The sequence below is a fragment of the Schistosoma mansoni genome, chromosome 4 (genome assembly GCF_000237925.1).
Source record: "Schistosoma mansoni strain Puerto Rico chromosome 4, complete genome".
NCBI lineage: Eukaryota > Metazoa > Platyhelminthes > Trematoda > Strigeidida > Schistosomatidae > Schistosoma > Schistosoma mansoni.
In genome coordinates, this window is record NC_031498.1 from 5414676 (window position 1) to 5428837 (window position 14162).

Consider the following 14162-nt stretch of genomic DNA (forward strand, 5'->3'; position numbering starts at 1 on the left):
CTATACCACTACTGTTATACTACTTCTACTAATCTGACATTTGTATTTCATCTCGCTGTCCTAGTCATATGTCAACATAAACCGATGCACACGTGTACCAAGTTCTACATTGTATGATTGACTTTTTACTGTTGGGAATATGCGCTTGAAGTTTACAATAACAGGCTTATTGTCATTTCGGAGGACTTAACACTAAAACTTGTTACTCCTCATATATGATAAAACACTGGATATCATAGCCACAAAGTGATGGAAAGTAACCAAAGCCCCTCACTTAAAACTACGTTTTTAGTAGGTATTCGGATATTTCCAGAATCCCATACATATGAAAGAATTCTGTAATAACGACAGAAACTTCGGGTGAATCATAATGTAATGTTTCGATTATCATCGATAATCAATGCAGTAAACTTATCTCGATACTTACAGCGTCCCTATAAGTGTGATGGAGTTCCACCATGTATGAGTGAACATAAAATTTAACTTCAGATTTTGCCTTTGTTTCCAGAATGCATTGAAACTAGTGACTAATTCTTTTAAGGTTAACTGCTTAGATCAATAATCTAGTTTCCTATCAACTCTGTAAATTGTTGCATTTGAAGCTCTTTTAAATAAACATCCTTAAAAGATCTACTCATGTAAAATGGTTGAATATGGAGTAGCAACCAAAGTAATGTATTCAGTATTGTTTGTTTGAATCTTCCCATCGATTTGTTAGGACTGCAACTGGTCAGTCTCTAATTGGCATATGTGCATACTGTGCGTATTGCCTGGATATAGCCTTAATTCACAAGCATGGTAAACAAAGATGGATAGTGGCTAGCAGTGGAATCCAGGACGCGCGTTTCATCCTATTTGGGACTCGTCAGCTGGATGTACCTGTATCAATGTGAGCATTCATGTAAATATTTCTAAATTTTGGGAGATAAAACTTTATTTTACTAGAAGTTCTGTAAGTAATATCATTAAAATATAATTATTATCAGTATAGGGTTGAGGAGATTGTTGAGATCATAAATCGATCAATGTTTGACCAACATTGAAAAATTGGAAACACTGGACTGTATCCAATATCAAATTCTTAGATAGTCATTTATTAAAACTGGTAATTTCACCTTGCATGGAACTATAGGCTAGAATTTTGTTTAAATGTCTAGTACTAATTACTTAGGGGTGAAACTCCATTTACACGTAAACAGAACAAAGAGATCGTGTAAATCAGTGTTTTAAACTATTGAGACAAGGTACATGTATCAGATAGTCATATCTTCAACCACCATCTTATCTCAACATAGTGCACGCAGTGTCGAGCCACCCAGACTAGTGGCCACATTGCAACTTGATCGATCAACACTAAGACGAACTTGACACGCATGACATTGATCACCACCCAGTGATCAATCAATTGTGATACCTTAATAATACTCAGTTTCAATGATACACAAAATCTGGCTTATAAGAAAGAAAAAAAAAGTACGAAATCACGATAAGCTCCAGTTACTGACTAGATATTATCAGCATAAAAAACATGAATGATAACTCTTAAAGTATCAAGTATTTTAAAGGTTTATGTTGTTACCATAACCACGATTATTAATTAAGATTGCTGAAACATTTGAAACCAAAAGAAACCTTTTCTTAAAAAAGGTCAGTAGTAATATTAAGGCATTTTGTTGATCAGTTTCTGCTTTTTAAGGTGTAAGGAAAGAGAGATTAAAATAAATCGAAGATCTTTGTAGGTATTGTAATACTATATTCTAAATATGATAGAAATATCATATATATTGACTAGCTTTATTCCAGTTTAAAACTCTATAGTACACACTTTCACCTGAATACGGTGTGGAATCTATGGATCTATATTCTTTTGGAAAATTTCAAGATGGATTTCCTGGAGTTCTAGTGAGAGTCCATGACCAGTGGAGTTCAATCATGTTTGTTGTGAGGCAGTTACTCATTGAAGACAGTGGAGGACGGTCGTGCAATATCGTGGATTGGTTGAAGTTAGACATTAACACCATTGGATGACGTCTCAGTGATCTGAAAGTTAGGCGTTCGCGTACGAGACCGAAGGCCCTGGGTTCGAGTCCCACATGTGAGATCGTGGATTTGCACTGTTGAGGAGTCCCATACTAGGACAAAACAGTCATCTAGTGTTTCCAGATTTTCAATGGTGGTCTAGCTTATACTGACTCATGAATCCAACTATTAAAATAAATGAGGTCATTCAATGGTTTAGATTCTCTACACATGTTGGAATTAGAACAACACATGTAAGCGAACAATTGTTTTCAATTGGATCGTCATCAGGCTTTACTCTAATATACATGAATATTTATATGGAAATGTTAGACCAATCAAAGCTATTTGAGTCGATAAACACAATGAAATAGAATACGTCACCGAGCATAATAGGTAAAAGTACAAGTTGATAGTGAGAAGACAGGTGTACTGATCGTAATAAGAATATTAAATTACGATAACAAAAGTCTTATAAATAGTTAAACATTGGAAATAGGAGGTCAAATGTGGGTAAATAGACTTAGAATAATGATCACAAAACATTAAAATCACTACGTAATAAGAAGTGTGTAAACAACTAGATAGTGAAGAATACAAACGAAAAGAGGCGGAAAATTACAAGCAAATGATAACAAAATTAAAAATAAAATTTTAAAATAATAATCATGTCATTTGTTAAGTTATATCCGGCCATGGAAGGGATAGGGGGGTTACAAATTTTTTTCTGTACACATAAATTGGGGTGAAATGTACGAATTCCTATGGCTTCTGCTATATAAAGGAGACGGGAACGAACTCCGTTGGGAAATGATGGAGCTGTACGATAGATCACTCGAAATGATTTCGACTTATCTACATTATGACCACTATCAATTAGATGTGCCAAGATAGAACTGCGTATTGTTTTTATTTGGCCCTTCCCAAACCATGCTGGTAGATGTTCACTCATTCGTTGGTTAAGTTGCTTCGTAGTACACCCGATATAGCTATCTCCACAGAAGCAGCTGAACTTGTAAATACACATAGAGGAGGCCAACTCAGGTAACTTTTCCTTCGTTTCAGTAGACATAGCTGGCGGACTCGAGAAAGTCAACGCAGGATCAGTACACCTATCTTCCCCACTATCAACTTGTACTTTTACCTATTATGCTCGGTGACGTATTCTATTTCATTGTGATTATTGACTCAAATAGAATTGATTGGTCTAAAAGATTTTCGTATAAATATTCATGTATATAAGAGTAAAGCCTAATGACGATCTAATTGAAAACAATTGTTCGCTAACATGTTTTGTTCTAGTTTTCACAATGGGAATCTATTAATATTCTAAAATCATATGTTGGAATACCAATGTTGTACAATCACTATTGAATATGATGTTTCTGGATTTACTATTTACTACAATTGAATTCACTAAATACATTACATGTTATCAATGTAGTCATTGCTATACTGATTCGAAACGATAAATCACTACAATCTAATGTGTTATAACACCCGATACTACTGACAATCTTTAAACTATTCATTATGTTTTAAGCATACCCATTAACTGACTGGATAAATGAACTAAAATTACATCTGAAGGGCTTTTGTGGAGATTTCAGTATTTTCATAGTTGAAAGTGTGAGTCAATTGAAGCTAGACCACCATGGAAAACCTGGAAGCACAGGACGGCCGTTTCGTCTTACTGTGGGACTCCTCAGTAGTGCGCATCCTCGAACTCGCCTCGCGAGATTCGAACCCAGGACCTACCAGTCTCGCTCCAGAGCACTTAACCGATAGACCACTGAGCTAACATCCAACGGTGTTAATGTCTAATTTCAACCAATCCACTAAGTTGAGCAACCATTCATCATTGCATTCAGTGAATTGTTATCTCACAACAGACCTGGTTGAACTCCACTGGTCACTGCTTCCCACTAGAACTCCAGGACATGTATCTTGAAGTCAGTCACTAGTGAGCATATGATTATAATCAGAAGGGATTTTGTGGAGATTTCAGTAGTACATCTATTTAAACAAATGAAGTGTGAAATTTTAGATTAAGACAATTCAAAAGTATAAATTTATTGAAATAGATGTTTTACATATGTATATACAATGATTTTCTGTACATGTCAATATTCCATACTATAACTTTGATCAAAATCATTAGAACTTTAAGTCAATGCAGGTATGACACTGATCTTCAATTAAAACCACCTTTTGTTTGTTGTAGAAATTCGCCAAATTTCGAATTTTCGTTTCTGAACTCATTACTATTCATAATTCCTCTTTTCATGGAATATCTTGAAATTCTTCGACTATAGAAGAGGAATGCATCTGACGTTTCATGGATGTATAGTCGTAGAAATGAGAACACTTTACTTTTGAAAAATTTCGCGGATTAATTTTGGAGAATCCTTCTTAACCAATCCATTAAAGTGAATATTGAAAATCTCTGTGTTAAAAATAAATAAACAAATAAATAATAGTCAAGTACCGTCATGTAAAATAGAATCATTCAAATAGGCGGTACTTAATTTCTTTTACTAAAGTTAACTATGTAACTTAGTAAAACAGTTCAAGTGTAAGAATTTGAAACTATGACATTACTATAACAAACTTAATCATGATCTCTTTTTAAAAACAATTTAACAGAAAAAATTCACCTGGTATTATTTGTTTGAATCTTCCCATTGATGTTTAGGTTTGCACATATGCCAATAAAAGACTGATCAATTGCAGTCCTACACATCAATGGGAAGATTCAAACAAACGCTATTAAGTGAATTTAAACTTCACCCCGTTGCACAAAGCAAGTGGCTATGAGGACTCAGTAGCTGGGTGGATAACGCGATGGCGTTTGAAGCGAAAGGTACTGGGTTCGAGTCCTAGAGTGAACATCAACTCTGAGATGCAGGTACATCCAGCTGACGAGCCCCAAATAGGACGAAACACGCATAGTGGATTCCACTACTAGCCACTATCCATCTTTGCCTATAATTTAACAGAAAATTGTATGATACCTAACGAAAAAAACTTAAATCTCCTTCAAAACAAAAGGAAAGATCATTTTAGGTTTAACTAGTGGATACATATCCTAAGCATGTTGATTTAACCTATAAATACATATAATAATCTTGTTGAAATTTAATGAACTATGGTTGGATAATTTGATTTTAAAGAGTTCATTGTCTCCTTAGACAACTTAATAATTAAATTACTCAGCTTAGAGACACATGATTCCAACAAAAACATCTTCCTAAACCACACATTTTCCATATCATATCAACAGATTACAATGTAATATAAATTGACTGTTTCAGTATTAGATAATGATGATCTAGTTACTATTAAACATTATATTAATATCACTTTCATAAATCATATCATCTTAGATAATCTAATTAACTTAAATATCTTAAAATTAGTATAAACTTACCCCTTGTTCATATGATTGATTGATTAAGACACCAGGAAGTTCACCAATAAGTCTATTTTGTGAACAAGATTCCATATTGAATATCTTAATATTCATTAATTCTTTATCGAATTCATCACCGATAATCGACAATTTTCTTGCCAACAAAGTTGATTCCAAATGTTCAGGATTAATTTTACGTTTCATCAATAAAACAGGATACATTAATTTTGAGATGATTAGATCAGGATACCTTGGAAGAGAAATAATGATAACTGTTGACTTTTGATTTGTTTAAATTATTTATCAGCGAATAAACATATTTATTAAAATATATTTCCTATAAGAATAATCAAAGTCTAAAATTATAACTGGTTAAAAGAAAAACACTATATATCCCTTTACAATTAAACCAATCAAGAAAAGTATGTTCAAAAAACGGGATAAGAGGTGGGAGTAAATTTCTGGTAAAAATGAATCAGAGTAACCAATAGGATTATTTTGCGATTAGCTAAAAGCTTAACTATGTTAAACATTATTGCAATAGAGAAAAAACTCTTATGATTCTAATATATTTTGATCCTATGCGTAGGTGGGTGGTTGTTTGTTTTCATCTTATCAGTGAATTATGAGGAATCAGAAGGGGTTTTGTGGAGATTTCAGTATTTTCATAGCTGAAAGCGTGAGTCAATTGATGCTAGACCACCAAGGAAAACCTGAAAGCACTGGACGGCCGTTTCATCCTACTGTGGGACTCCTCAGCAGTGCGCATCCACGATCTCGCCTCGCAAGATTCGAACCCAGGACCTACCAGTCTCGCTCCAGAGCACTTAACTGATAGACCACTGAGCCGGCATCCGATGATGTTTATGTCTAACTCCAACCAATCCACGAAGTTCAGCAACCGTTTACCAATTGTCTTCCAGGTTTTCCTTGGTGATCTAGCTTCAATTGACTTACGCTTTCAACTATGAAAATTATGAGGAAATCAATTCTTTGAAAAGATATATAGATAGGGGTAAATTCATTAGTCAATTTTTATATATCGTATTGTGACAGATTTCGTTCTGTAAAGACAAGACGGATTCAAACCAATGAAGCCAGTCTAGGAATTATTACATAAAATATAAAGAGCTTCGTATATTCTTTTATTATACGAAGGAATCATTCATAGTTTTAATTAGAAAGCAATTTACATCACAAGCTGAATATATCTGACATTCACTGAAAATCACAAAACATTAGATACATATTTCATTCTCAGAATGAAACTCAACAGTTAAGTAAACCAAACAACTTATACAGGTTCAAGTTTACGATCTTCATGTGAGTGTACATCTACACATATAATGGCACCAAATTAATAGTAGCTAGAGTTAGTGGTTAAAATGAGATGACTTCATAAGACATAAAAAACGGTAGTGAGATTTCTAAAACATTAAAATTTATAAAATGAGTAAAGTAGTGACTGATGATTCGCAAAAGTTATTAGAAAACAATGTTTCACTAACATTATTGATACTTTTCAGTTCTATAATTCCTATCAGATATCTACAACTATGACGAAAGTTATGACAGTCACTGATAAAATGTTTGAATTTATGCTGATTGATCACTAAATTGGTATATTGTGTCATTGTTTATTTAATCGTAAATAACCATTGAATTCTATTCATCAATTTACAATTTAAACACTACCAACATAGAGTTGTGGAGATTGTTGAGTTTTAATATTGAGATCATGAACTGATCAATGTTAGACTACCACCGAAAATCTGAAAACATTGGACGAACGTTTCGTCCTAGCATGGAATTCCTCAGAAGCGTGCAATACAGTGGATTGGTTGAAGTCAGACATTAACACCGTCGGATGCTGGCCCAGTGGTCTAGAGTCTAAGTGTTTACACACGATACCGAAGGTCATGGGTTGGAACACACGAGCGGGATCATGGATGCGCACTACTGAAGAGTCTCATACTGGGATGAAACTGTTGTCCAGTGTCTCCAGGTTTTGTCTACCATTCATCATTCATTATCTCAACTAAAATTTAAACACTAGTTTGAATGATTTGACATCCTAAGTATTTTTTTCTTGTATTACATAATTGGAAATGATTGCCTGCATGTGGGAACATGGAATCGAGTTCGTGATAGTTATATGTCATTGCGAATATCATATTATTTATCCATATGATCAAAGTTTAGCTGTCTACATTTTCAACTTCTGTCAAACCGTGATATGGAACAGTCACCATTTGGTGTTATTGTCGTGTACGTTACTGACATTGACAGATATAAATAGTGTGTATCATCAACCGAAAGTGGGATACCTAGAGGTAGAAAGTTGAGAAAATCTACGATAAGGGAACGGGAACGGTAAATGATTGGCATGGAAACGAAAGAACAACGAAGTCTGAAACAATTGATGGATATTTTGCAAATGAGGTATTTACTGTATGGTTCTCCAATTTTAAGAAGATATTCTGTAATGTTGCATTCAAATACTTTCGGTTGTCCTCGGCTGTGTTCTCGTTCACTACATCATCGGTGAATTTTTGTAGGTAGTTATGGGTAAAAGGTATCTTAGATTGAAATTAATTGTTATAGTCTATACTCATTGCAGAGGACTCCTTACTGTTATAAAATTTTTATTTCTAAATAAAGAAAGTATTACTAATAATACTCATCTAATGGTTTTAAAAATATTCAAGAGATTAAAGTTTTAATTAGATCAAGTAAATTGTTAAGAAGATCCAATGAAATGCGAAAGCGCCTAATTAATCATTGATTAGTGATTGGTGTCATGTTTTTCTAGTACTTTAGTACAGTTAGAATTCTGTTGATCAAGTTTTATTATGGCAGCTAATCTAAGTAATTCGACGAGTACACTATGATAAGATGTAAAGTAGTTCGAGGTAGTTGGCGTGTAAATATGAATCTGGATTTTGGGCTAGTCAGAACTTATCAACAACAGAATGTACTTGTTATCATCTTCCAGAAACTAATAATCTTTACAGTTTGGAACCCCAATAGGCCAAATTTATCATCTGTTTAATTAATAATGAGCTGATTGAACCTATTTCAATATATTGTCTAATTTAAGAGAAAAAAACACTAGTTAATTGGTTGAAATCGGAGATTCCAATGAATTAATACTAATTCAGTAATCTAAGGAGTTAAGATTCCACGTCAGTACGTAAATGTCCCTGACTCGATCTCTAGTATGATTATGGTTGCTTATAGCTAGATAATTCTATAATCAGAAGAAATAATTATTCAAAGAACTACGGTTTTCAGTGGTTGTCTATTTAAAGTCGTTCCCTATTGTAATCCATAAATGTTAACTATAATATATAATGGCTGGTGTAACCAGTGAATGACCAGACCTTAATTAAATCTTAACATATCAACAAAATTTAGCTAATATAACGTAATTTGTTAGTTGTATTCATTATAAATTGGTCTCAGTTGATGTGCCATTAAAAACCAGAACTCACTGTACAGCTATTTTGATAGTACACTTCTGAAGAGTACTGAATTAAGAAGAAACGGTTATTCAGTACTTCTTATTTTCTTTTGGTACCCAACTAAGATCGACCTGTGACAATTACACAACTTACAAATTAAACTAATCTTCACTAAACCTCATCAACTAAATTTCAGTACTATATGAATTTCATTATAACTATTCATGATCTCGACTATTAAAATTACTATAATATCCACAAAACCCCTTCTGATAATAATCAACATATGCTCACTAGTGACTGGCTCTAAGAGGTATTTCCTGGAGTTATAGTGAGAAGCAATGACCAGTGGATTTCAACCAGGTCTGTTGTGAGATAGTAACTCACTGAAAATATTGGTGGATGTGTTGCTCAATTTCGTGGATCGGTTGAAGTTAGACATTAACACCGCTGGATGCGGCCTAGAGGTTAAGCTCTCACGCGCGAAACTGATAGGTCCTGGGTTCGAATCTCATGGGGCGGGATTGTGGATGCGCACTGCTGAGGAGTCCCACAATAGAATGAAATGAACTTCCAGTGCTTCCAGGTTTTCCATGGTGGTCTAGCTTCAATTAATTCATGATCTCAACTATTAAAATAAATTTACATTTAAAGTATTACTCCATTGAATTTTTTTTAACTGAAAGCTTTTATCCACTTGTATCGAATTTTCACTGTCCAAAAATTTTGATACAAATAGATCATATAGTTTTTTCAAGCAGAGAGTAGTCACCTTTTTAGAAGAAAATTCAGTTATTACATACGAATGATTCATTTGTATACGGTAGTCATAATTAACATCACGATATCCTTCGTTCCAGTACATTGCTATCTAGTCTACAAATCATTCATTTTTTGTAGCAGTATACAACGCACAATATCGTACTATTATTATACATGAAGAATTTCAGCAGTACTACTGATACATAAATTGAATGGTAATATTTTCTATGTTTAACATCAACATAAATCACTGTTTTCTTTCCATATCATTTCTTGCAGAATAAGATTAATGTTAATCATTAGTTCCTAGGATTAATAATTTCCAACATCCAAATATGAATAATAGTCAAACATACTTGCTTACTTACGCCTGTTACCCCTCGTGGAGCAGCTTAAGCCTCCCACCAGGGTGGGCTAAAAAAAAACACGAATCAAAGCACACTACCAGCCTAAAATATGTAGTATATTTAATGTCTTTCATAAATTCATCATAATCACCACCACCATCATTCATTCATTTGTAATCCTTTTTAAAAATATTACTGTAATTCATCCGGTTAGATTCCTCTAGAGATTATGTAAAGCATGGTAATAATTACACTTCTGTTTGTGATTGTTGTTGCTATTGCTGTCACTTTTTGTTTACAGACAAATAAATCAACAGGTGAAATTTCAACACGTTGACCTTGAGGAATCTTTTCGTTAAACACTACAATACAATATAAAGTATTCAATATTGAAATTTATTGTTAAGCTATTTGTGTGGATGATTTCAAAAGAACTATTTAACTTAATTATACACTTTGACTATCTGTTCTATTCATTATAAAAAGACCGATCTACTCATTTTTCTCAAACTACATTTTGATCTTGTCATTTATTGACTTATTAACCGTGACTATTTTTGTATGATCGTTAGTGTGCTGATTACTCAACCTATTCATTATGTGTCTGTAATTTGTTTTTGGTCTGACTATAAATATTGAGTAACACCTGATTAAATAGAGTTGGTTCACTTTCTTTCTCCGATCAGCTCTCTCCTCTTCGCTTTGTTTCTCTGATTGTCTGTCCACATAAATAAGTGTAAAAAAATATATACGTATTCAAAAAACTATTCTCGTATTTGACTTATTCAATTCCGTTATCTTCTAACGCGGATTGTGTCGATGACAATCAGCATACAATCCAACTGAAGTCAGATACTGAGCCACTAAAAAGTTAAGATGAGAGGAAATATTTTCATATATAATTTCGATGTCATTATTTTTCATGACTATCTAACATACATAAACCTATGATTTAAAGATAGTGTTTATCATGGATTGGAAAATTATTCTTAATAAGACTCAGGAAATATTCGACTTCTTTGTTTTCCATAGAAATTACGAACTCAGTTGAAGAAGCCCATTTCCAATATCCCCTAGTTTTAAACGATTGGTATCAGTTCATACTGTAAAGATATCTTCAAATTGTACAGATCTTGATCAATCCATTTTCTCAGTATATATATTGTTCACCATCATAAAATAATGAGGATAAAGAAACACCAATATGTTTGATAGGTTGTATTAGTCGTCGATCAATGTCAGCAGGGGTATCAATGAAGACAAAATAGTACTGAACATAAATCAAGAGGTCACTGGATAATGAAATGGAATAAGGACCAGACTATATCTCAAATTGACTGAGTTTGACAATGTTTACCATTCGATTAATTATAGTTGATATATTTAAAAAAAACTCGTATCACTGACTTGATACTAGACTGTACCAGTGATTTCCAAGGTTTGTGTTAACTGCACTATCCTTTCTTAATAAGTAACATAAGACGTTTTCTCTCTAATGGAAAGATGGTTTATTATCATGAGTTAATATTAGCCAAAGCATTGGACTGACGAGTCGTTCCTTTCTACTTTACATTTCTTAATATTGCATACTAACGACTCCACACGAAAGTAAAAACGGTCATAAAAACTGAATTGTTGTATAACGATCTCACTGTGTTATAAATTGATTAAAGTTTAAAATATACCTTTCCATTCCAACTTGACAATTCAAATTTATTATATTCCCCTTAGTACCTGGACAATTTGTGATTAATTCTATACGCGGGGTTAATGGATGATTATTGTTAAAGGCGAACAAACTATTCAAGGGAATTAGATCACTAATATTTCTCCAGTGCATATCATCTGAAATTGTTATCAAATGATAAATATCACTTGGTGTTGTTTATTTGTATCTTCCCATTGTTATTTAGGACAGCAATTGATCAGTCTAATGTTGGCATATGTACATCCTGCGCGGACTGTTTCGATATTGCCTGAAGTCACAAGCTTTATAAGCAAACACGGATAGTGGCTAGCAGTGGAATCCAGAACGCATGTTTCGTCCCATTCGGGACTCATCAGCTGGATGTACATGCATCTCACAGTTGATGTTCACTCTGGAACTCAATCCCAGTACTGTTCACTTCAAACGTCATCGCGTTATTGATTAGGCATTTAATAATCTCTTTTGATGAAATATTTTTCCAACATAATGATCAAAATTGCAATACAAAATACTTATTGCATCGAATAAGACACCTATCACTGTTAACTCGTACTGAAACATGAACATCTAAAAATACTTGCAACTCGCCAATTATTTATAATGTTTTCCTGAACGTAAGTAGGTTGTGCAAACTTAATAAAATTCAAAGACAGTTTACATCCTGGATTAATGTATAGATGGAAAACAATTAAGAACTATGAACTGATTGTCAGCAGTTTCATCTTAGTTTAGTAGATTTTATCAATTAACACCCACAACTACAAATGAGATCAAACTATGAATTTCCCAAAATCCGACCATCGAGTTGGAATCAAATGGTATACGTTCCTAAATTTAATCATTTCCCAAATCAACACAAATATGGTTTAGTTTCAAAAGGTATACTCGTAACTTCCATTGCACAAACAGGTGGCTATGAGGACTCAGTAGCTAAGTGGATAACGCAATAGCGTTTGAAACGAATGGTACTGGGTTCGAGTCCGAAAATGAAGCATCAACTCTGAGATACAGGTACATCCAGCTGACGAGTCCCAAATGATACAAATGTTTCAATAGACCATTTAATTAAATTATTATTTACATCAATTAAGAATAAATAAATAAATATTTTCAACTGATTTATTCCAAAATATTCATTTCACATGCTTCAATTTACAACATAAAATGTGAGAAGAAAAGAAAATTAGATAATTTAACCTTGATACACATGGGAATACTACTTATAATAATAATAATGCTTCATTTATTTATTAACATTACACATTTAGATTGATGACACTGGTGAAATTTATTATACACCTTATTTATTTATTTATTTGGTTGTTTGTTTTACTGAAAATAAAAGGATGAGTTCAAAAGTTCAAAAACAGGGTTTATTTTTAAATTTTAATTTGAATGATACTGTGGAATATTTAAACAAAAAATTCCATTTTATTATTTAATTAGTTGTTGTATTTTTTCTGAGGGAGAGAGGGAGGGAGGTAGAAGGAAGAATGGAACAAACAATCAAACGTTCATTATTTAAGATGAATGAATTAATTTTGTTTAACAAAATTCATAGAATAAATAATCCACTGGGAAAATAAATCATAGATCAATAGAATTATTTGTTTTCTACGGGCATGATTTGATTATTTATTTAAATAGTATCATTGCCAATCATTTCATAGTTTAGATCATAGACTTATTTTAGTTAGATAACCACTGAAAACAAGGAAACACCAGGCCATTATTTCCTCCTAATCTGGGACTCGTCAACAGAGTGCAATCCTAAACCATGTAAACCTCTGGCACTCACCACGAGACTTGAAAATCTCGGGTTCTATCTATAGTGAGGTCATGAATGTATACTAATGAAGAGTCCCATGCTACAACGAAAAAGTAATCTAGTACTTCCTAGTTTTTGATGATTGTCTGACTAAGATCAGTCTGTGATCTAAAATGATGAAATTCAACAAACTGTCTATAATTATATCACTTATTTATTTATTTATATTTGGTGTTATTCAATTGTGTGTGTTCTGCATCTTATATTGTACAAATCCTAAGTAAACTATAAAAAGTTAACGAGTCATTTGATTAGCAGTGTCACTTACGTAACAAGAATAATATGGACACAATCAAAAATAATGGAAATTAGAACATTTAAAATGAAAATAGCTTATTATTAGTCAACAGACCACTGAAAATAGCACAGAATTAGATAATTGTATCTTCTCTCATCCAGGATTCTTTCAGAATGTGTGAACAGCCCTTCCTAACACACCGGAATCAAACTGAAGGACTTAAAGTTACATGGAGTGTAAGATACCTTTACGTCAGAGTTAAAACCTATTATTTCATATTTCCGACTTCCGTACGTTTTTTTATATAACCCAACTGCTACTTAATATCATCATTAACTCAAATGTGTTTAATATGACATTTTAAAATTCTTATTTTGATCTTAT

At 32.9% G+C, this 14162-nt stretch overlaps 1 protein-coding gene across 1 annotated transcript; it reads right to left on the reverse strand.

Moving 5' to 3' along the window:
* Nucleotides 1-5401: 5401 nt before the first annotated feature.
* Nucleotides 5402-5635, reverse strand: Smp_143160 (hypothetical protein; the record flags this gene model as incomplete). The annotated part of the gene is made up of 2 exons (XM_018796628.1): nt 5402-5410; nt 5450-5635. 2 exons carry the CDS (start codon nt 5633-5635, stop codon nt 5402-5404), a joined length of 195 nt encoding a protein of 64 aa, XP_018651751.1.
* Nucleotides 5636-14162: the final 8527 nt, after the last annotated feature.